General features: G+C 42.5%; 1 protein-coding gene across 1 annotated transcript in view; it reads left to right on the top strand.

The window, feature by feature from the left end:
• Positions 1-23,027, top strand: part of FBN1 (fibrillin 1) — a 373,121-nt gene that overhangs the window by 92,206 nt on the left and 257,888 nt on the right. The window contains exon 4 of the mRNA XM_073568456.1: positions 13,804-13,902. Coding sequence (XP_073424557.1) covers positions 13,804-13,902 — 99 coding nt within the window. The remainder of the gene's footprint in view (positions 1-13,803; positions 13,903-23,027) is intronic.

Raw genomic sequence — 23,027 nt, 5'->3', positions numbered from 1 at the left:
ACCCTGTGCTGTACCCTCCGTTTGGGTCGCGGAGGTGATCAAGAAAAAGAAGGCCCGGGAAAAGGAGATATGGAGCCTACACCACTCATGGTAGTGAAGAGATCTCAGGGACGGCTGGTATATACCAACGTCGACTAGGGGTAAGGTTTCATCCGACATAAGACTGGTCAAAAGGTTTATGCTAATGTGGCCTCCATACGTCACGGCCGGGCTCTGAAGGAGGGGGACTTAGTATCATAATATAAAGAATACTGCCCCCGCGGATATTATGCGGTGGCAGTACTGGCGGAGCCCGAAGAATGCGAACCCCCGTAAAGAGGACTTGTGTGGACACTCCCGGTACCCCAGGGGTTCCACGGCTGTGGAGCCCTTGCCACTAACCACTAAGTAGTGGAAAAGACTGTCAGGAGTTCGGTGCACCGTAGTGCAGGTTACGAAGACCAGTTAAAAAAAAAAATGTGCTTTAGTTGTTGAGTATTTTTGTAGTATGATATTCCTCTTACAGGATAGTTTGTGTTTAATTGAGAAGCCTGACAGAGCGGGGATGCGGAAGAAGAGTGTCCATGTCCAAGGAAGGGGGGAAGAAGAAGACATGCAATGTTTTGTTGTAACATGTTGGTTGTGAAAGCAAAAGAAAATGAAAAAAAAATATAAAAATGGGGTACTTGTGCTCTTATAAAGTTGTTTGATGTATAATATGCAAAAGTAAAATGCAACAGGTTCGGGTAAGGGAAGGTCTGAGGGACCAGTGGGAAGTGTGAGATCCTATTTGGCAGGCCCTGTGCCCCCACCCACCGAGAACCCGGCTGCCCCCATTCGCCACTTGGCCCCAGAGGCTGCTGGGCCGCAGAAATCATCGGCCGCCTCTGCCCAGCTCACCTCTTTGGCAGAGCCCCGCCCACCGGACTCCAGACCCTGTGCTGTACCCTCCGTTTGGGTCGCGGAGGTGATCAAGAAAAAGAAGGCCTGGGAAAAGGAGATATGGAGCCTACACCACTCATGATAGTGAAGAGATCTCAGGGACGGCTGGTATATACCAACGTCGACTAGGGGTAAGGTTTCATCCGACATAAGACTGGTCAAAAGGTTTATGTTAATGTGGCCTCCATACGTCACGGCCGGGCTCTGAAGGAGGGGGACTTAGTATCATATTATAAAGAACACTGCCCCCGCGGATATTATGCGGTGGCAGTACTGGCGGAGCCCGAAGAATGCGAACCCCCGTAAAGAGGACTTGTGTGGACACTCCCGGTACCCCAGGGGTTCCACGGCTGTGGAGCCCTTGCCACTAACCACTAAGTAGTGGAAAAGACTGTCAGGAGTTCGGTGCACCGTAGTGCAGGTTACGAAGACCAGTTAAAAAAAAAAAAAAAATATGCTTTAGTTGTTGAGTATTTTTGTAGTATGATATTCCTCTTACAGGATAGTTTGTGTTTAATTGAGAAGCCTGACAGAGCGGGGATGCGGAAGAAGAGTGTCCATGTCCAAGGAAGGGGGGAAGAAGAAGACATGCAATGTTTTGTTGTAACATGTTGGTTGTGAACGCAAAAGAAAATGAAAAAAATATATAAAAATGGGGTACTTGTGCTCTTATAAAGTTGTTTGATGTATAATATGCAAAAGTAAAATTCAACAGGTCCGGTTAAGGGAAGGTCTGAGGGACCAACGGGAAGTGTGAGATCCGAAGAGGGGTCAATGTGTGAAGAGGGTCTGGGAGACCGAGATGCCGACCATGACATGTACAGTGGGGAAAAAAAGTATTTAGTCAGTCAGCAATAGTGCAAGTTCCACCACTTAAAAAGATGAGAGGCGTCTGTAATTTACATCATAGGTAGACCTCAACTATGGGAGACAAACTGAGAAAAAAAAATCCAGAAAATCACATTGTCTGTTTTTTTTTCATTTTATTTGCATATTATGGTGGAAAATAAGTATTTGGTCAGAAACAAGCAATCAAGATTTCTGGCTCTCACAGACCTGTAACTTCTTCTTTAAGAGTCTCCTCTTTCCTCCACTCATTACCTGTAGTAATGGCACCTGTTTAAACTTGTTATCAGTATAAAAAGACACCTGTGCACACCCTCAAACAGTCTGACTCCAAACTCCACTATGGTGAAGACCAAAGAGCTGTCAAAGGACACCAGAAACAAAATTGTAGCCCTGCACCAGGCTGGGAAGACTGAATCTGCAATAGCCAACCAGCTTGGAGTGAAGAAATCAACTGTGGGAGCAATAATTAGAAAATGGAAGACATACAAGACCACTGATAATCTCCCTCGATCTGGTGCTCCACGCAAAATCCCACCCCGTGGGGTCAGAATGATCACAAGAACGGTGAGCAAAAATCCCAGAACCACGCGGGGGGGACCTAGTGAATGAACTGCAGAGAGCTGGGACCAATGTAACAAGGCCTACCATAAGTAACACACTACGCCACCATGGACTCAGATCCTGCAGTGCCAGACGTGTCCCACTGCTTAAGCCTGTACATGTCCGGGCCCGTCTGAAGTTTGCTAGAGAGCATTTGGATGATCCAGAGGAGTTTTGGGAGAATGTCCTATAGTCTGATGAAACCAAACTGGAACTGTTTGGTAGAAACACAACTTGTCGTGTTTGGAGGAAAAAGAATACTGAGTTGCATCCATCAAACACCATACCTACTGTAAAGCATGGTGGTGGAAACATCATGCTTTGGGGCTGTTTCTCTGCAAAGGGGCCAGGACGACTGATCCGGGTACATGAAAGAATGAATGGGGCCATGTATCGTGAGATTTTGAGTGCAAACCTCCTTCCATCAGCAAGGGCATTGAAGATGAAACGTGGCTGGGTCTTTCAACATGACAATGATCCAAAGCACACCGCCAGGGCAACGAAGGAGTGGCTTCGTAAGAAGCATTTCAAGGTCCTGGAGTGGCCTAGCCAGTGTCCAGATCTCAACCCTATAGAAAACCTTTGGAGGGAGTTGAAAGTCCGTGTTGTCAAGCGAAAAGCCAAAAACATCACTGCTCTAGAGGAGATCTGCATGGAGGAATGGGCCAACATACCAACAACAGTGTGTGGCAACCTTGTGAAGACTTACAGAAAACGTCTGACCTCTGTCATTGCCAACAAAGGATATATCACAAAGTATTGAGATGAAATTTTGTTTCTGACCAAATACTTATTTTCCACCATAATATGCAAATAAAATGAAAAAAAAACAGACAATGTGATTTTCTGGATTTTTTTTTCTCAGTTTGTCTCCCATAGTTGAGGTCTACCTATGATGTAAATTACAGACGCCTCTCATCTTTTTAAGTGGTGGAACTTGCACTATTGCTGACTGACTAAATACTTTTTTTCCCCACTGTAATTGAAAGAAAGGTACAAGATGTGGAAGATGTGAAAAAGACAGCCGTCCTAGGTCAGGTCCCCGACACCACGGACACCCCTGAAGGAGGAAGGTGAACGCCGGCAATGATCTGGTAGGTGTGAGGCCTCGATCATGGCGTACCGGACAGTGAAAGGTAACAGAAGGGGAGAGTAGGGGAAGGTACACGCCATAGAGAGAAAATGGGTGTACCTAGCCCAATTTGGAAGACGTTGTCATGTGGCGTGCACGCTGGTGAGTAGCAGTAGGCTGCTCAGAGCATGGTGCTCCCAGTATGGTTCGGCCCCCGCAGGTAGTGGGTTTGGCCCAACAACTGGTCCGACAACAGTGTGTAGGTGAAGCGTCAGTACGACGAAGGCAGGGATTACGATTGTCGAGGACGACAATAGACAAATGAAGGGGGAGTGTAGGGAAGGTGTCCGGACGGACGGACTTGTCAGAATAGAGAAGGAAAGGTTTGCACAGTTTAGACAGGTGTCAGTTACTACAGTGGGGAAACAACTAGGAAAGTGTAGTGGACGTGCAGTACCTTGGGTTGACCATTAGAGGGCAGGGAGGAGTGAGAGCAAAGGACTTGACATCAGTTTAGGGCTTAGGAAACCGTTGGTCATGGGGGGCGGAGTTACAAGGAATCGGCAAAGATATAAATTTGAAGGAGGGTTCCAGAAAGTTCCAGTCCCCAGGGGGAGCTCCAGTGACAGGAGGACTACAACAGTTTGTGCACCGTGAGGAGAACCAAACTAAGGGGGACTGAGGAGAGAGAACATCAGGGGGGTGGTCCTGACAGGAAGAACTGCAGTATAGACGAGGCACGGGGTGAAGGGCACCGTATTTGAAACGACGAAGCTGACCAGTAAAGCGCTGATGGTGTACGGGCCTAAGGCGGCCACAGTGACTGAGCTGACAGGATCGTCACAGAGTAAATAAGGGGCGGTACGTATAAATACGTTCCTGGTGTAAAGTACGCTGTGTGAAGCGGCCCTGGACACGGAGGGCCGTGGGGAAGATATTGCGGTGTGCTGTGAGGGCCGTCAGTCGGACGGTGGAAAATAAACTTGGACCTGTTGCACCCGAAACCTGCCTCATCTTGTGTCTGTGCGTTACTGCGCGGTATACAGAGGGACCACCCCCCAGCCCGGCCCACGACCCTACACACAAACGCTAGTGTGAAACCAGCCTTAGACTGACATAATGAGCCTTCTGCCAGATTCTCAGTTAACTCATTCTGCAGACTGCAATAGAGAGTGCAACAAAGAGGCCTTAAAAGGCAAACAGTGCAACATTTTTAATAAAACCCGATTGCGTAAATAATTTTTTTTAACCCAATTTAGATACATTTCAGTAAAAAAAAATGTTCCCAAAGGCTGCTGACCCCTTAAAAATAGTTTTATTATTATTGCAGAACGGAAAGATCTAGCTAGTGGCACTCGATAAAGGTTCACACACCTGTTGCAACATACGCGCCTTGTAACATTGCACTTACTATAACATTGGACTTTCCTGTACGTAATATGAGATATATATAAAAGGCAATCGCCACTAATGACAACAAATTATTGTTCAGCATCTCCACAATTACACAGCATCATCACTTTCCACCACATATCCTGCACAGATGTTACTGCTCTTCATAAACTTTGGAACCCTAAATGGGAAGCAGACGTACCGCTCAGCATATTTATGTTACATGCAGGTTACACCCTCTAAAAATGTTCGTTCAACGTCATGCAGACAGACCTGTGGATTTTGGTTATGAAAATAAAAAAATGTCTGTGTTATTTTTTTCACTGTATGTGTATCTTAGCTATAGCACACTGAAAAAGACCAGCTTAATTTTACTCTCTCGACCGGATTAAAACAAAGTGTGGCCCTAGGCACAATTAGGCTGTGTGCCCACGTAGCGATTTTTAAGCGTTTTTGCCTCGAAAACGCTGCGAAAACATTTAAAAATCATGTACAGAACGCACCCCCCATGCATTCCTATGGCATTCCGCACATGCTGTGCTAATGCTACGCTTTATTCCGCGGCGGAATCGCATCGCGGAAAAAATCGCAGCATGATCATTCTTTTGTGCGGAATCGCAAAGAATTGCCGCAATTCCACACACATAGGAATGCATGAGAATCGCTTACTTCCCGCATGTGGCTATGCCCACCATGCGGGAAGTTAAGCGTCTCATGTGCGGTTGGTACCCACGGTGTGGAGGAGAGGAGACTGTCCTCCAGGCCCTGGGTACCATACCCCTGTAAAAAAAAGAATAAAAATAAAAAATCGGGGTATATTTACCTTCCAGCGTCCCGCGCTGCATTCCCGGCCTAAGCGTTCCCAGTAATGCCTTGCGGCAAGGCCCTGTAATGACGTAGTCTCGCGTGACTCTCGCAAGGAATAACTGGGAACGCTGAGGCCGGGAATGCAGCGCGGGACGCCGGAAGGTAAATATACCCCGATTTTTTTATTTTTTTTAGCATTTTAACATTCTATCTTTTACTATTGATGCCGCATAGGCAGCCTCAATAGTAAAAACCTGATAGCAAGAAGTGAGGAGAGCACCACCACTGATATATAATAGGGATACACCAATAGTCAGTATAAAGACATAATACACAAAGAAAGAGAAAGCTACTGACCAAAAAATGGGATCACCACTATAAATGACAACACGTATTATATTTATTGAATGTCAATCAAACCCAAAAACACATTAAAAACATTAAAAGGTCACAAAATGACACATTAAACCCAGATGGGTTACTAATATAACCCTGACAGGTTCCAATCATCTAAGGGATAGATGGTAAGCTCACTACTGGTCCTAATTTAAAGCAACACAGCCATAACATATAAAGCACATAAGTTGTACATGTTGTTAATAAAAAGCCTCAATAGACACATAAGAGTTATTTAACTGTTGAAATAGAGAATGCAATATTCATGTCAAGAATGTAATAATATAATCCAGCACAATAGAAATACAATAGAACCAGAATACATATAAATGCAGCATGCTGAACCACGCACCAGCAGTTCCTATGGGGTGAAGAAAGTATATCTACGCCCTGAAGCAGTTAGTTCAGAACTGGGTAGACAACCCCAAGAAAGTGCATAAAATGTGCACTAAGTGCCGTGGCAGTATACTGTACCCAAGATGGGAGGAGCCTGTGGACATGCCCGACGCGTGTCGCTACCGCAAGGTAGCTTAGTCAGGGGCTGAAGATTAGGTCTGAGAGACGTCATATAAATATACATAATAAAGAGCACAATAAGCGGCAGCTGCGGTTAATACCTGTGCGGTCACGTATGCAAAAGAGGCGGGCAAAAACTGAGGGACGTTCTGCTCCCGCCCCTCTCTATGTGTATCTGCACAGGCGCACTGGCCAATTCTAGTCACTGCCCCTGGTATGACCTTCTTCCGCCGGAAGTGACGTTTGAGAACGTCCCTCAGTTTTTGCCCGCCTATATTTATATGACGTCTCTCAGACCTAATCTTCAGCCCCTGACGAAGCTACCTTGCGGTAGCGACACGCGTCGGGCATGTCCACAGGCTCCTCCCATCTTGGGTACAGTATACTGCCACGGCACTTAGTGCACATTTTATGCACTTTCTTGGGGTTGTCTACCCAGTTCTGAACTAACTGCTTCAGGGCGTAGATATACTTTCTTCACCCCCATAGGAACTGCTGGTGCGTGGTTCAGCATGCTGCATTTATATGTATTCTGGTTCTATTGTATTTCTATTGTGCTGGATTATATTATTACATTCTTGACATGAATATTGCATTCTCTATTTCAACAGTTTAATAACTCTTATGTGTCTATTGAGGCTTTTTATTAACAACATGTACAACTTATGTGCTTTATATGTTATGGCTGTGTTGCTTTAAATTAGGACCAGTAGTGAGCTTACCATCTATCCCTTAGATGATTGGAACCTGTCAGGGTTATATTAGTAACCCATCTGGGTTTAATGTGTCATTTTGTGACCTTTTAATGTTTTTAATGTGTTTTTGGGTTTGATTGACATTCAATAAATATAATACGTGTTGTCATTTATAGTGGTGATCCCATTTTTTGGTCAGTAGCTTTCTCTTTCTTTTTGTAATAGTAAAAACCTGGTCACACTTGTCAAACACTATGTTTGATGAGTGTGACCAACCTGTCAATCACTTTCCAAGCGATGCTTCAAATCGCTTGGAAAGTGCTTGAATATCGCACGCGAAAATCGCGGCAAAATCGCTATCATAATTGCGGTAAAATCGCGGTGAAATCGCGCGGAAAAAAACACGCGATTTCTGGGAAGGAGTCCGGTTTTTAGTGAGCATTTTAAAACACTACGTGGGCACATTAATAGTAATCCCTAAATGCTGAAATATTATACAGCTCAGTAAAAACATAGCCACGTTCACTGAATTCGGAAGGTGGAGACATTGATCTCTTGTGTTTCCTTGGTCATTGCAATTGTTCTAAAGTATATGTGGCACAGGCCCTAAAGCTTATATTCCCATATATAAAAATAATTTGTATACTTTCGGATGCTATTAAGCTATTATTATGGGCATACAGGTAATAGAATTGTTAAAATAGTCTTATCTGTATGCCTCACAGCTACCGTCTTTTTGCTGAGAAATAGACTTTTAATCTTTTATATTAATTAGTTCTTCCAGGCTACGGGGCATGCCGTGCCTGGAAGAAAACTCTGTCTCTGGTGTTAATTTGTGTCGCACCCCCTCCAATTCAAGTCACATTGACGTGAAGTGCAGTTATAGTGCCAGTAGCAGTGACTCGCCTGCGCAGAAGAACGATACAGACACTGCCCATAGAAGGGCGGAAAAGATACGCATAATTGTGCAAGTGCAGGGAGCAGGTGCAGGATTCAAGCACCACAGCTGCTCTTCACATGGCAGTGTGACATGCATGGGAGGGGGTAGAACACAAACTAACAATGGAGGCAGAGTTTTCTTCCAGGTACCGCACGCCCCGAAGCCTGGAAGAACTAATTAACATAAAAAATTAAAAGTCTATTTCTTAGCATCAAGACCGCAGCTATGAGGCATACAAATAGGACTATTTTAACAATTCTTTTACCTGTATGCCCATAGTAATATCTTAAAATTTCCCCAGGGGGTGACAGATTCCCTTTAATACCTCTATACCAGGACTAAATATTATTACCAACACATAGTTTTACTAAGACATCATTCAGATGTCCATATTTTACTTACATAATCTTTCTGTGTGCTGTGTTTTGTGTTTCATGTCTATGGGACTGTGAAAAACTCTAATCACATCATATTACTATCCATTTTTTACTGCTAGAATCTTTAGGAACCTGCTTCAGCTTTTTTGCTAATGAGAGGAAAACTGACGAGAAACTGATGGGGAAAAAAACGGACTTTTGAATGAGGCATCAATAAAAGACTAAATAGTACCAATAATACCAGTTTACAAAGCCCAAATTATATCACCAAAATATAACCACTACTATTACCAATACAAAGTGACTAACATTAGCATGTTGACACTGAATACCGCACCTTTTCCAGCATATGACAGCTGACATGTACCGCTAACAGCAACGGGAGGAATCGCGATCCTCCCGCTGCTGTCAACCTGTTAAATGCCGCTGTCAAACGCTGACGTCGGCATTTAACATGCATTTCCAGCAGTCACGCCGGAAATCCACTCATCGGTGACCCCCGTCACGTGATCGCGGGTCACCGATGGGTTGGCCTGACAACCAGAGGTCTCCTGAGACCTCTATGGTTGTCACTGCCGGATTGCTATGAGCGCCACCCAGTGGTCGACACTCATAGCTAGTGAGGTATTCTGCTGTATGCATGTGATCTGATCATCGCCTGCATGTAGCAGAGCCGATCATGTTATAGCAGCTTCTGGTCTCCTATGGTGACTATTGAAGCATGCCAAAAGTTTAAAAAAAAATGGTTTTAAAAATATTAAAAAAATAAAAAAACATAAAAGTTCAAATCACCCCCCTTTCGCCTCATTCAAAATAAAACAATAAAAAAAATCAAGCATACTGTACACATATTTGTTATCACTGCGTTCAGAATCTATCAATAAAAAAGAAGGATTAACGTGATCGCTAAACGGCGTAGGGAGAAAAAAAAGTAAAAATGCCAGAATTACGTTTTGTGGTTGCCATGACATTGCATTAAAATGCAATAACGGGCGATCAAAAGATCATATCTGCACCAAAATGATATCATTAAAAACGCCAGGTTGGCGTGCAAAAAAATAGGCCGTCACCCGACCCGAGATCATGAAAAATGGAGACGCTACGGGTATCAGAAAATGGCACAATTTTTTTTAAAGAAAGTTTGGAATTTTTTTCACCACTTAGATAAAAAAGAACCTAGACATGTTTGGTGTCTATAAACTCGTAATGTGAAAAGGAGGATGAATGAACTCATGGAGATCAACATCCGACACTGCGGAGACACCATCACGTGTTTCTCAACGCAGTGATTCTAGAGCACTGCCCCCATCCCTTATGGGAAATATGTAAAACATGCAAAACAGAAGCCGCGGAGACACCATCACGTGTTTCTCAATGCAAGCAATGATCAGCCAGGTCTTTGCCCGGGAAGGAACAACCACGGGAAGGGCAGTCTCCAATGAAGGAAACCACCTTTGCCAAAACATGGTAAATAGCAGTTGAACTGGAAACTGGAGGCGTTTAAAATCAAAAAACAAATCAGATGGAATGAGTGGAATTCTTGGAATGAAAATGTCCTCTCCTTTGGCACATCCTGTTTCTGAGCTGTGTTTCTAACCCTATCCTGTGTGATAACGTCTGCTGAGCTGTGTACCTAATCCTCACCTGTGTGATACTTTCTGCTGAGCTGTGTATCTAATCCTATCGTGTGTTACTGACTGCTCAGTCGTGTATCTAATCCTATCCTGTGTGATACTGACTGCTGAGCAGTGTATATAATCCTATCCTGTGTGATACCATCTGCTGAGCCGTGTATCTCACCCTATCCTGTGTGATACTGACTGCTGAGCCATGTACCTACTCCTATCATGTGTATTACTGACTGCTCAGCAGTGTATCTAATCCTATCCTGTGTGATACTGAGTGCTGAGCCATGCATCTAATCCTACCCTGTGTGATACTGACTGCTGAGACGTGTATCTAATCCTATTCTGTTTGAACTGGAAACTGGAGGCGTTTAAAATCAAAAAACAAATCAGATGGAATTAGTGGAATTCTTGGAATGAAAATGTCTTCTCCTTTGGCACATCCTGTTTCTGAGCTGTGTATCTAACCCTATCCTGTGTGATAATGTCTGCTGAGCTGTGTACCTAATCCTCTCCTGTGTGATACTTTCTGCTGAGCCGTGTATCTAATCCTGTCGGGTGTTACTGAGCCGTGTATCTAATCATATCCTGTGTGATGCTGACTGCTGAGCAGTGTATCTAATCCTATCCTGTGTAATACTGTCTGCTGAGCCGTGTATCTAACCCTATCCTGTGTGATACTGACTGCTGAGCCATGTACCTATTCCTAGCATGTGTGTTACTGACTGCTCAGCCGTGTATCTAATCCTATCCTATGTGATACTGAGTGCTGAGCCGTGTATCTAATCCTATCCTGTGTGATACTGACTGCTCAGCCGTGTATCTAATCCTATCTTGTGTGATACTGACTGCTCAGCCGTGTATCTAATCCTATCCTGTGTGATACTGACTGCTGAGCCATGTATCTAATCCTATCCTGTGTGATACTGAGTGCTGAGCCATGTATCTAATCCTATTCTGTTTGAACTGGAAATTGGAGGCGCATTCTGTGTGATACTATCTGCTGAGCCGTCTATCTAATATTATTCTGTGTGATACTGTGTGCTGAGCTGTGTATCTAATCCTATCCTTTGTGATACTGTCTGCTGAGCTCTGTATCTATTCCTGTCTTGTGTGATACTGACTGCTGAGCTGTGTATCTAATCCTATCCTGTGTGATACTGACTGCTGAGCCATGTGTCTAATCCTCTCCTGTGTGATACTGACTGGTGAGCTGTGTATCTAATCCTATCCTGTGTGATACTGACTGCTGAGCCATGTATCTAAAGGCCCCTTTACATTTAGTGATGCACCAGCGATCCCGACCACAATACGACCCGGCCAGGATCGCTGGTGCATCGTTAAATGGTCGCTAGTGAGCTGCCAAACAGGCAGATCTCACCAGCGATGCAGCAGCGGTCGGCGGTCGCACTTACCTTTCAGACGCGGCGAGTGTGATCGTCTTCCGCCCGCGTCCATGGCTCGCTCGTCGGCGCCAGCAGGAAGACGATGACGAGAAATGGACCAGGCCGATCTCGCGTGATCAGCGATAGCCAGCGGGGGAGTCGGTCGGAGGTAAGTATCATATGTAGAGATATCGCTAGCAATATCGCTGCTGCGTCACAAAATCGATGACACTTTAGCGATATTGCTAGCGATATCGCTATGTGTAAAGCCCCCTTAATCCTATCCTGTGTGATACTGGGCTCCCCCTGCAGTCTGTGTCAGAGGGTGGTCTGTGTTGGCACGGTAATAAATTGTGTTATTTCCAGCTTTACAGGAGGACGATAACACCACAGAAATGATAAGAATAATAGGCAAAATTGTTTGGTGAATTGGAATACGCGGGGTTAAAATTTTGCCTCACAACATAGCCTATGATGCTCTCGGGGTCCAGACGTGTGACTGAAAAATTTTGTGGCTGTAGCTGCGATGGTGCACATGCCAATTCTGGACATACACACACACATACATACATACATACATACACTTTTTCCCCATTATGTACCTAGGGGCAAAATTGTTTGGTGAATTGGAACGCGCGGGGTTAAAATTTCGCCTCACGACATAGCCTATGACGCTCTCGGGGTCCAGACGTGTGACTGTGCAAAATTTTGTGGCTGTAGCTGCGACGGTGCAGATGCCAATCCCGGACATACACACATACATACATACAAACACAGACACATTGAGCTTTATATATTAGATTTAACTGCACTTTGATTTTTTTTCTTGTTTCCAAGTACATGATATGTTAAAACAAATGGTGTCGTTCAAAAGTACAACTCGTCGCACAAAAAACAAGCCCTCACATGGCCATATTGACGGAAAAATAAAAAAGTTATGGCTCTAGGAAGAAGGGGAGCAAAAAACTAAAACGCAAAACTGAAAATACCTCCGGTCATGAAGGTGTTAAAAAGTAAAAGGGTTGTTCTCTACATAGACAACCGTGTCTTAATCAACTTGTTCGCACCAGTAAAATAAAAACACTTATATGCTCCTTTGGTGTTTGCGCCGTTCCATGGGTTTCGGCAATAGCTCTCACCGGGGATCACATGAGGTTGTTATGTCACGTGTGCCCTGCACCCAATCAGCACCGGCTTCACTTTCCCCTCATTCAAACATATAAGTAATCAAGAGTAAATGAGTGCAGCTCTGACTTCCTCTTGATGTCTGATTTGTCTGAATGTGGGGAGAGTGAAGCCAACGCTGATTGGGGTCAGGGATCACGTGACATAACAATCTCATGTGAATCCTAGGAAATCAAATTTCGGCATCGCTGAAATGGTGCCAGCACCAGTGCTGAGCATAAGTATTATTTTACTAGTGCAAACATGCTGAGTAGTGGACAACCCATTTAATAGTACATGACATGATAGCTACAATATACAAATTCTTTCATTACACAGTAGGCAGTTACCTACTGAACTATGACAACTATGGATTCTGATCCTGGTTGTTTTTTTATGTATTGGTTTACCGTGCTGTAATTATTTTTAGCTTATCATAGAATGTTAGAGTTGGAAGGGACCTCCAGGGTCATCATGTCCAGCACCCTGCTCAATGCAGGATTTACTAAACCATCTCTGACAGATGTCTGTCCGGCCTCTGTTTGAAGACTTCCATTGAAGGAGAACTCACCACCTCTCATGGCAGCCTGTTCCAATCATTGATCACCCTCACTGTCTGTGGCATCCCTTCATATATTTGTAGACAGCTATTAAGTCTCCTCTTAGCCTTCTTTTTTGCAAGCTAAACATTCCCAGATCCTTGACCCATTCGTCGTAGGACTTACTTTGCAGTCTGCTCACTATCCTGGTAGCTCTTCTCTGAACTTGCTCCAGTTTTTTGAGCAATTTATTTTGATTTAAGTCTGTGGTTATTGTCAGGTTCAAATGAATTTGTATTTTTGTAGTTTTTTTTAGTGCAGAAGACTGCAACCAGTGAGAATGTTACTGCAGTCATTGCACATACACATATCATTGCTAAAAAAGGGAGAAATAAAAAATAATCACCAGAGTGCTCCTTTAAACTGCAGATGTATACATTATATTTATTTTTGTGTATGACTTACCTTTTCATAACATAAATTTATCACAGATTTGTTATATTAAACATTTTCATGTTTTTACAGCCATTTGCCGTCATTCCTGTGGTGATGGATTCTGTTCACGGCCCAATATGTGCACATGTCCTACTGGTCAAACAGCACCATCATGCGGCTCGAAATCAAGTGAGTTTTACCATTGTGTCTTATACTAACTTTTTAAATGCAGAACAAAATGTATTTATAAAAGTAATTTATATAAGTATGTAACTCGTATAAGAGTGGCAAAGGTTAGCAAAGAGATCTCCTTCATGATCTAACTATACCAAAAGTGTAACTTTTAACAGCAGGTCATCCTAAAGTAAAGAAGGTGTGTATACGAACATACAAAGTGATTCTTTACTGTAAAAGAGGTGAGACTATGGAACTTTCTGTCAGAGTAAGGGGTGAAGGTAAATTCAATCATAGTGTTTAAAAAAGGTCTGAATAGTTTTCTTCGATTGAAAATTGGCATGAGTTGCATTAGTTTTGCAGCACTTATCTAGATTATTGGAATGCTTCTTTCATCATTGGCAAATCATGTCATCGTCTGACCCCTTATAATTAATACTATTTAGAAGATCGGGGAAAAAAGGATACTTTGTCCCTCAGGGTCAGTCTGTCAGTGGGTTGATACCTACTAAGCTAATTAAAGTTCCAAGAAGTGTATTTTAAAATGTGCAAACATACCATTGTGGCTACAGATAGACTAAAGGCCCCGTTACACGCAACAATATTGTGAACGATATCGTTGTAATGTCACAAGTTTGGTGACGTTGCAGCGATGTCGAAACAACATTGTTGCGTGTGACAAGTAGCAACGATCAACGATCAGTTGGCTGATCGTTAATCGTTGCCTAATGGTCTTGGCCATAAATCTATCGTTGGTCTCCCGTTGGGCAGCACACATCGCTGCGTGAGACCAACGATCAGCGAGCTCCCAACGCCATACAGCAGACGCTGGGAGCTGGTGTCCAGGGTAAACAGCGGGTAACTAAGAGCCGCGCGGCGCTTAAGTACCCGCAGTTTACCCTGGACACTAGCGTGCTCACTGGTCCTGATCGGGTATCCACGGTAAACAGCGGGTAACTAAGAGCTGCGCGGCGCTTAGATACCCGCTGTTTACCTTGGATACCAGCTTATTCGCTGGTCCTGATCGCTGGTGAGTCTGTCTGTGTGACAGCTCACCAGCGATCAGCTAACTATGTCCCAGCAATCCCATCCACGTCGGATCGTTGGTGGGATCGCTGGGACATTGAAGCGTGTAACGGGGCCCTAAGCATTGTAGAAAAAAGGAACTTTGATGGCCTATTTAAATACGCTCATAAGGGTCCATCCTCAGGCCAGACCTACAAGTACTCTTGTCAAAGTTGGACCTTGGCCTTGATTGATAGCTCCACCTCTGGCAAGTATTGAAATTTGGGCATGTGTTAGCCTATTTATTGTAATCTGCCTGGTGTGGGTTACAATCTCGCTAACGTTGCTAAATTAGTACTTAGGAGACTATAATACATGGCAATATACAGTGTAGCACCTTTAAAGTTTAAAAAAAAGATAAATTAAAGTAATTTGAACTGATGATTTTATAAGCCCTTGAGTATATTTCCACATCCTGCAAAGTGGTTAAAGTGGATAATAATCACTGAAATGACACACTAAAGTCAACATACTCTGATAATTGGCCTCATACTCATATTATTCTGGATAATCTCCAAGATGCATGATGAATATTAAAAAAAAATAATTTATGATGCTACATTTTGGTTTAATATACCTTTAAATACTTTGAAACCAACTGTTTTCATCCCTCCTCTCGATATAAAGACCCAGTGGAAATATCACAGCCCACTTAAGAACAAATGTAGGAAATGTCATATTAAGGGTTCATGCAAGCTTGTTTTCCGTTACAGAACCGTGTCTTTCTTCCAGCTTGGAAAAAGTATTCTGAAATCATGTCTTCAGCATCTGTTCACTCTTCTAATCTAAACTACACTTCAAAGTATTTGAATGAGCTTGGTGGAAATGGAATTAAATGTTGGCAAGAGCTGCATTAAGTGAAATCAGTTTCTTCAGCTGATTTCCTACCCTACTGTTTGGATGATATAATTTCCTAGGCAACTTGCATAGCAAAATATTTCCTCCAGTTAAAGAAAGCTATCTAACACAATATATTTATTTAATTTAATTCACCTTTTCCGATGATTTTCATCAGACTATATGCATTGCTAAAAAAAAATTAAGGGAACATTTAAACATCATGGTGTAACCATAAGTCAATTAAACTCCAGGGATCTCCAGCAGTCTTTCCTGTTAGGAAGCATAAGAAGTAAATAGCAAACTTATTTAATGACAAACAAATTTACCACAAATTTTTATGAATTTGCTGAACCTGGCGAATGTCAAAAAACTTTAATTTCTATTTGAGTAAATCATCTAAAGTAGCTGCCACCATTTTACACATTTATTAAGCCAGGGAAGGCTCACATGAGTTTAGCTACTGATGGAAATGTTTCACCATAATGCTTTGCAGCTTTCAAATTGTTTGGCATTGCACAGCCACTCAGGAAGAACTATTGTAGCCTGTATAAAAGCAGAAGCAGAGAATGCAGCAGTCATTTTGTGGTGAATCTGGATACTGGGAGAACTTCACTATGAGAGTCAACATGAGAAAACAAATCCAGAAAATCACTTTGTCTGATTTGGCAAGATTTATTTTGCAAATTATGGTGGAAAATAAGTATTTGGTCACCTAAAAACATGCAAGATGTCTGGCTCTCACAGACCTGTAACGTCTTCTTTAAGAGGCTCCTCTGTCCTCCATTCACTACCTGTAGTAATGGCATCTGTTTAAACTTGTTATCAGTATAACAGACACCTGTCCTCAACCTCAAACAGTCACACTCCAAACTCCACTATGGTGAAGACCAAAGAGCTGTCGAAGGACACCAGAAACAAAATTGTAGCCCTGCACCAGGCTGGGAAGACTGAATCTGCAATAGGCAAGCAGCTTTGTGTCATGAAATCAACTGTGGGAGCAATAATAAGAAAATGGAAGACATACAAGACCACAAGTCTAGTCTATTGACATTGAAACAGTGCAGCACAGCCAGTGCTGGTTACATATGATCTATATACATCTATCACAATTCATGCGTATTTAGCTGGATCCGAAATAAACACCTGTATGTATCTCCAGCTGGCTATGGCAACTTTTATTGTATGCTGGATGTAACTGAATTAGTAACATACACCACCCTCTGATACAATGTAATATAAAATTTGGTGTATATATCACACTAAGTGAAATAATTTCTATATAATAATTTATATTTCCCTAGATATTAAGTATCAGAATATCAGCCAATTATGATTATTGGGCACATTGATTCATTGGTTTATTGGTTGTCGCCCCTAGTTACAGTGGACAACATATGCCACTTTATTCCAGGACTTAGCCGAGTACTATAATCGCACACAAATAGCATAATAGTGTAGTTAAACTTGTATTATGCCCTGTGCATAGAACTGCCAGAAAATAGTGCAAAATGTGTTTATTTTAAAGTTTGCACAAAAATTTTTGGGTTTTAATATTTAATCAATTAAAAAAAATGTTATTCACATTTTATTCCTTCATTTCCTTTCCTAGAATATACTATTGGTGGTGCACACCTATGTGAATTAGACTCCAACTAGTGCGGTTTCATACCCATAATAGTAGACATATGCATAGGCCACCTGAGTACAACAACCACTTGCTGGTGCTTTTTTTTGGGATGTGATTCTACCTAGAATTTGTGGTCCCATCCTGTTTTGTAAAGGAACGTGGCCATGTTATTTTTCTACCTTTCATATAAAAGGTCTCTTTTTTTCTGTTTTAAATGATTATATGACCATTCTACATATGATTGGGTGGAGCAGGGGAAGGGATTCCTAACTCACTCAATTCATAATTCACTTAGTATTATTATTTATTTATATAGCACCATTGATTCCATGGTGCTGTACATGAGAAGGGGTAACATACAAAGTACAGATATCACTTACACTAAACAAACTTACAATGACAGACTGATACAGAGGGGAGACGACCCTGTCCTTTCGGGCTTACATTCTACAGGATGGTGGGGAAGGAGACAGTAGGTTGGGGGGTTGCAGCAGTTCCGGTGTTGGATGAGGCGATATCTCCGGTAGTGGTGAGGTCATTGCAGGCTGTAGACTTTCTTGAAGATGTGGGTTTTCAGGTTCCGTCTGAAGGATCCGAATGTGGTTGATAGTCGGACATGTTGGGGCAAAGAATTCCAGAGGATGGGGGCTATTCGGGAGAAGTCTTGGAGGCGGTTGGGTCAGGAGGGAATAAGTTTGGAGGAGAGAAGGAGGTCTTGGGATGACCGGAGATTACGTGAGGGAAGGTATCGGGAGATTAGTTCAGAGACATATGGGGGAGACAGGTTATAGATGGCCTTGTAGGTCAGTATTAGTAATTTGAACTGGATACGCTGAGGGAATGGGAGCCAGTGAAGAGATTTGCAGAGTAGCGAGGAGAAAGATGAATTAATCAGGCAGCAGAGTTAAGGATGGACTGGAGAGGTGCGAGAGTGTTAGCCGGGAGACCACAGAAAAGAATTTTGCAGTAGTCGAGGCGGGAGATGATGAGGGCATGCACAATCATTTTAGTAGATTGAGGGTTGAGGAAAGGACGGATTCTGGAAATATTTTTGAGCTGGAGGCGACAGGAGGTAGAAAGAGCTTGGATGTGCGGGTTGAAGGTACTGGGCTGAGTCAAGGGTTACTCCAAGGCAGCGGATTTCCGGTACTGGGAAAAGCGTGATGCAATTAATTGTGATAGGTCAGGTAAGGAAGATCTGTGAGATGGAGGAAAGATGATGAGTTCAGATTTGTCCACATTGAGCTCGAGGAAGCGAGAGAAGAAGAAGGAGGATATGGCTGATAGACACTCCGGGATTCTGGACAGCAGAGAGTTGACGTCTGGGCCAGAGAGGTCTGAGTGTCAACAGCATAAAGGTGGTACTGGAATCCATGGGACATTATGAATTGACCCAGGCCAAGGGTATAAATTGAGAAGAGTAGGGGTCCCAGAACAGAGCCTTGGGGGACTCCAACAGAGAGAGGTTGGGATGAGGAGGTAGTGTGGGAGTGGGAGACGCTGAATGTTTAGTGGGTGCAGCAGTTATGATAGTCAGTTTTCTCTGCTTCAGATTACAGTATTAGCTGTATATGTCCTGCACACACCACAGCTTTTGTGCACATTGTAAAGAGAAAGAACTGCTAATCAGTGCTGGGGGCATGGTTGGACGAGGATGCAGGAGACCAGTTGAGCTGTAGTGATAATCTCTTGCTGATAAAATGCTGATTGTATTGAAACAGCAAAGCATTCCTGGAATCAGCGACTCTACTCCGACATTATGGTGCTGTCAGATTACATAATAACAACCTAGTTACAGATTCCCTTTAAGCCAGTATTATGTCTGCCCAAATGCTCTGACTTCCTGCTGCCACCATTAGAGGTAAATATTCAGTTTAATGTGTAAAATATTCAATGGCATGCAAGGGTATGTTTCCATGTTCAGGAAACGCTGCGGATTGGAACTGTATGCAGCGTCCAATCCGCAGCGTCCAGATGTTAGAGCATAGTGGAGGGGATTTTATGAAATCCTATGTCCACTATGCGTTCAAAGACGCAGGTGGCAGACCTACGTATACGCACATGCGGAGCGTCTTTATAGACCGCAGCATGTCTATTTATCTTGTGGAGACGCTCAGTCTCTGCAAGCTAGATTACACAGTCTATGTATAGGATGCCGTGATTCCGCATGGTTCAATGAACACATGTGTAATCACCACACATACAAAAGGGGGCAGTGCTTTGGGCGGAGCTGCATCCAAAGCACTGCCTTTTCCTGAACATGGAAACATACCCTGAAAGTTTCAGTACCCCTGGTCAAAATTACTGTTGTGAACAGTTAAGCAAGTTGAAGATGAAATCATCTCTAAAAGGGCTAATGTTAAAGATAACACATTTACTTTGTATTTTAGGCAAAAAATAAACATATTACATTTGAAAAATTACAAAAAAGGAAAATGGGCCGGTGCAAAAGTTTGAACATCCTGTATGGTTAGTACTTGGTAGCACCCCCTTTTGAAAGTATCACAGCTTGTAAACGCCTTTTATAGCCAGCCACAGTCTTTCTATTCTTGTTTGAGGTATTTTCATCCATTCTTTCTTGGAAAATTCTTCCAGTTCTGTGAGATTCCTGGGTCATCTTGCATGCATTGCTATTTTGAGGTCTAGCTACAGATTTTCAATGATGTTCAGATCAGAGGACTGTGAGGGCCATTGTAAAACCTTCAGTTTGCGCCTTTTGAGGTAGTCTATTGTGGATTTTGACATGTATTTAGGATGATTATCCATTTGTAGAAGGCATACTCTTTTCAACTTCAGCTTTTTTACAGATGGTGTTATGTTTGCTTCAAGAATTTATTGAAATTTTATTTCATCCATTCTTCCCTCTGCTCATGAAATGTTCCTTGTACCATTGGCTGCAACACAACCCTAAAGCATACTGAACCAATGGAGAAAAGGATCTTACCAATGCTGATCTTACCTGTGGTTTCAGGGCATCCTCCCTTGATTTGCTCATAGAGAATTCAAAAGCCTCCGATATGATCTTCTTTGGGTATCCCCTTTCACGGAACCTGTTGGTAAGTTGGCGGGATTCTTTGATGAAGTCCACAGTGCGGCTACAGTTCCTCCTTAGTCATAAAAATTATCCTTTCGGAATTCCCCTCCGTAAGTGTGCTGGATGGAAGCTTTGGAAATGCAGCACATTGTTAGTAGCCGTTTCCTCCCATGTATTGTGGGTTATACCTTGGACACTTGTGGGCCCATATTAGCAGCATTTCTATATGATATATTTTCTTCTGATATTAAATATTTAATATCCAGTGGTTGTGCAATCTTGACCATTATATTTTGTATTGTTGTGGAATGCACATGTCCTGCTGTTGGGATTTTTAAAAAAATGTTTTTAATGTGTGTGTTGTGCTCTTTTGGTTTTGCAAATAATAAAATATTTTTACACTCTTTTGTATACCCTTTGGTGATCCTTATTATATGCATGTCTTTTCTCCATTGGTTCAGTATATTTTTTTACATGCATCTAAGTGATCCCAGAATGACTATATTCAAAAAAATCATTTTATTATCATGATGGTGCCCGCATGATCCTATTTTGTATACAACCCTAAAGCATGATTGATTCAACCCCATGCTTAATGCTTGCCAATAAGCCCTTTTCCTGAAATTCTGTGCCCTTTTTCTCCACACTTACCTTTGATTAATTTGGTCAAATAATTCTATTTTAACTTCATCAGTCCACAGGACTTGATTCCAAAATTTATCAGGCTTGTTTAAATGTTATTCTGCATACTTCTGACGTTGAATTTGATGAAGAGGACACAGGAAATGTTTTTATTTTGAAGCTCTAACTGTAATTTTACTTGGTCTTTCAGACCTTATCTTGACCTCCACTGTTCCTGTTAACTGGCATTTCTTAATTACATCTGAGGAAAAGGCAACTTGAAAACGCTTTGCTATCTTCTTGTAGCCTTCACCTGCTTTGTGGGCCTCTACCATTATCATTTTTTTAGAGTGGTAGGCAGCTGCTAGAAGAACCCATGGCTGCTGTTTTTTAACACAAGTTTAGAGGAGGCTGGGTTTTTATAAAGCTGGGAAATTTGCATCACCAAGCCTTTCCTAACTATGATAGTGAACAAGCCATAACTCTATCAGGTTAATTAAGGTCTGAAACCTTGGTCAAGGTTATCTAAGCAGACAAATCTCCAATAGTGCTCAAATTTTTGCATCAGCCTATTTTCATTTTTTTAATTTTTAAAATGTAAAAAATGACAATATGTATTTTTTTTTTTTTGCCTAAAACACAAAGGAAATGTGTCATTTTTAACTTTAGCCTTTAGCATATCATCTCATCTTCAACTTGGAGTGCCCAAATGTTTACATGCCACTGTATCTTGTAAACTTCTTTAAAAGTTGCTGGTAACTAGAATTTTTATTATTTAAATGTTTTTGAAGCTGTATTTAACAAACAAAGCTGTTAAACAATAAAAGGTGCAATATTCATCCTACTAATTCTCTGCTGCTCATTGCATAGGCTTCCTTGGATGTGTTTGTTGACATAATCTTTACAGCTAATCACCACTGCAGCCAATGATTGACTGCAGCTACTGTATGTCACATATATTTGGAGTTTTTGTTAATTAATATCTAACTGAAGTTAGATGGACATTCACTTTAAGGTTTCTGTCACTAACATAATGATTTATTACAGGTCCATAAAGCAAAGCCTGATATGAATCTTCTGTTCTATATTCTTCTAGTGTTTGAGAGCTGTTTAGCCAGTATTTCATGGGAAGGTGTTCAAGTAGGGAGGCAATAATAATTGTTGTTTATTTAAAAGGGATCTTGACTGACATTTTGCTGTATCCACACATTCTGCTGAGCAGTTTGTCAATCAAGATGTAGCGGCAATGATTACAGACCTTTCAATATATAGCGAGTGCCCCCTGCACCCGCCCCAATTACTGGAATCAAGTGGTTGCAGCAAGAATATAACTTAATTTTCTCTCTGTAACCTCTTTTCTGGTTAACCATTCTAACATGATTAAGGCCCCGTCACACACAGCGAGATCGCTAGCGAGATCGCTGATTTTGTGACGCCACAGCAATATCGCCAGCGATATCGTTGTGTGTGACAGGCATCAGTGACCGGCCCCCTCGCCGGGTATCGCTGATTGTGCTCGAATATCCTGGGCCATTTTTTGATCATTGGTCTCCCGCTGGCCAGCGCGCATCGCTGCGTGTGACAGCAAGAGACCAATGATCAGCGATGCTGGGAGCTGGTATCCAACGTAAACAGCGGGTTTCTAAGAGCCTTGCGGCTCTTAGAAACCCACTGTTTACCTTGGATACCAGCTTACTTGCTGGTCCTGATCGCTGGTGAGTCTGTCTATGTGACAGGTCACCAGCTATCAGCTAACTATGTCCCAGCGATCCCATCCACGTCGGATCGTTGGTGGGATCGCTGGGACATTGATGCGTGTAGCGGGGCCCTAAATGTTATTTACCTGCAGATTGTCCCTATATCTGTAGCTAAAATGCATTTTTAGAGGTGACACATTCCTTTTAATCTATATAGTACACTAGAAATAGGCCTTTGCATCGGGAGTGCGGTGAA

This window comes from Dendrobates tinctorius, unplaced genomic scaffold, assembly GCF_039654945.1.
Source record: "Dendrobates tinctorius isolate UK_male_01 unplaced genomic scaffold, ASM3965494v1 ptg000022l, whole genome shotgun sequence".
In the NCBI taxonomy this organism is placed as follows: domain Eukaryota; kingdom Metazoa; phylum Chordata; class Amphibia; order Anura; family Dendrobatidae; genus Dendrobates; species Dendrobates tinctorius.
This window is presented reverse-complemented; position numbering and strand designations above follow the sequence as displayed.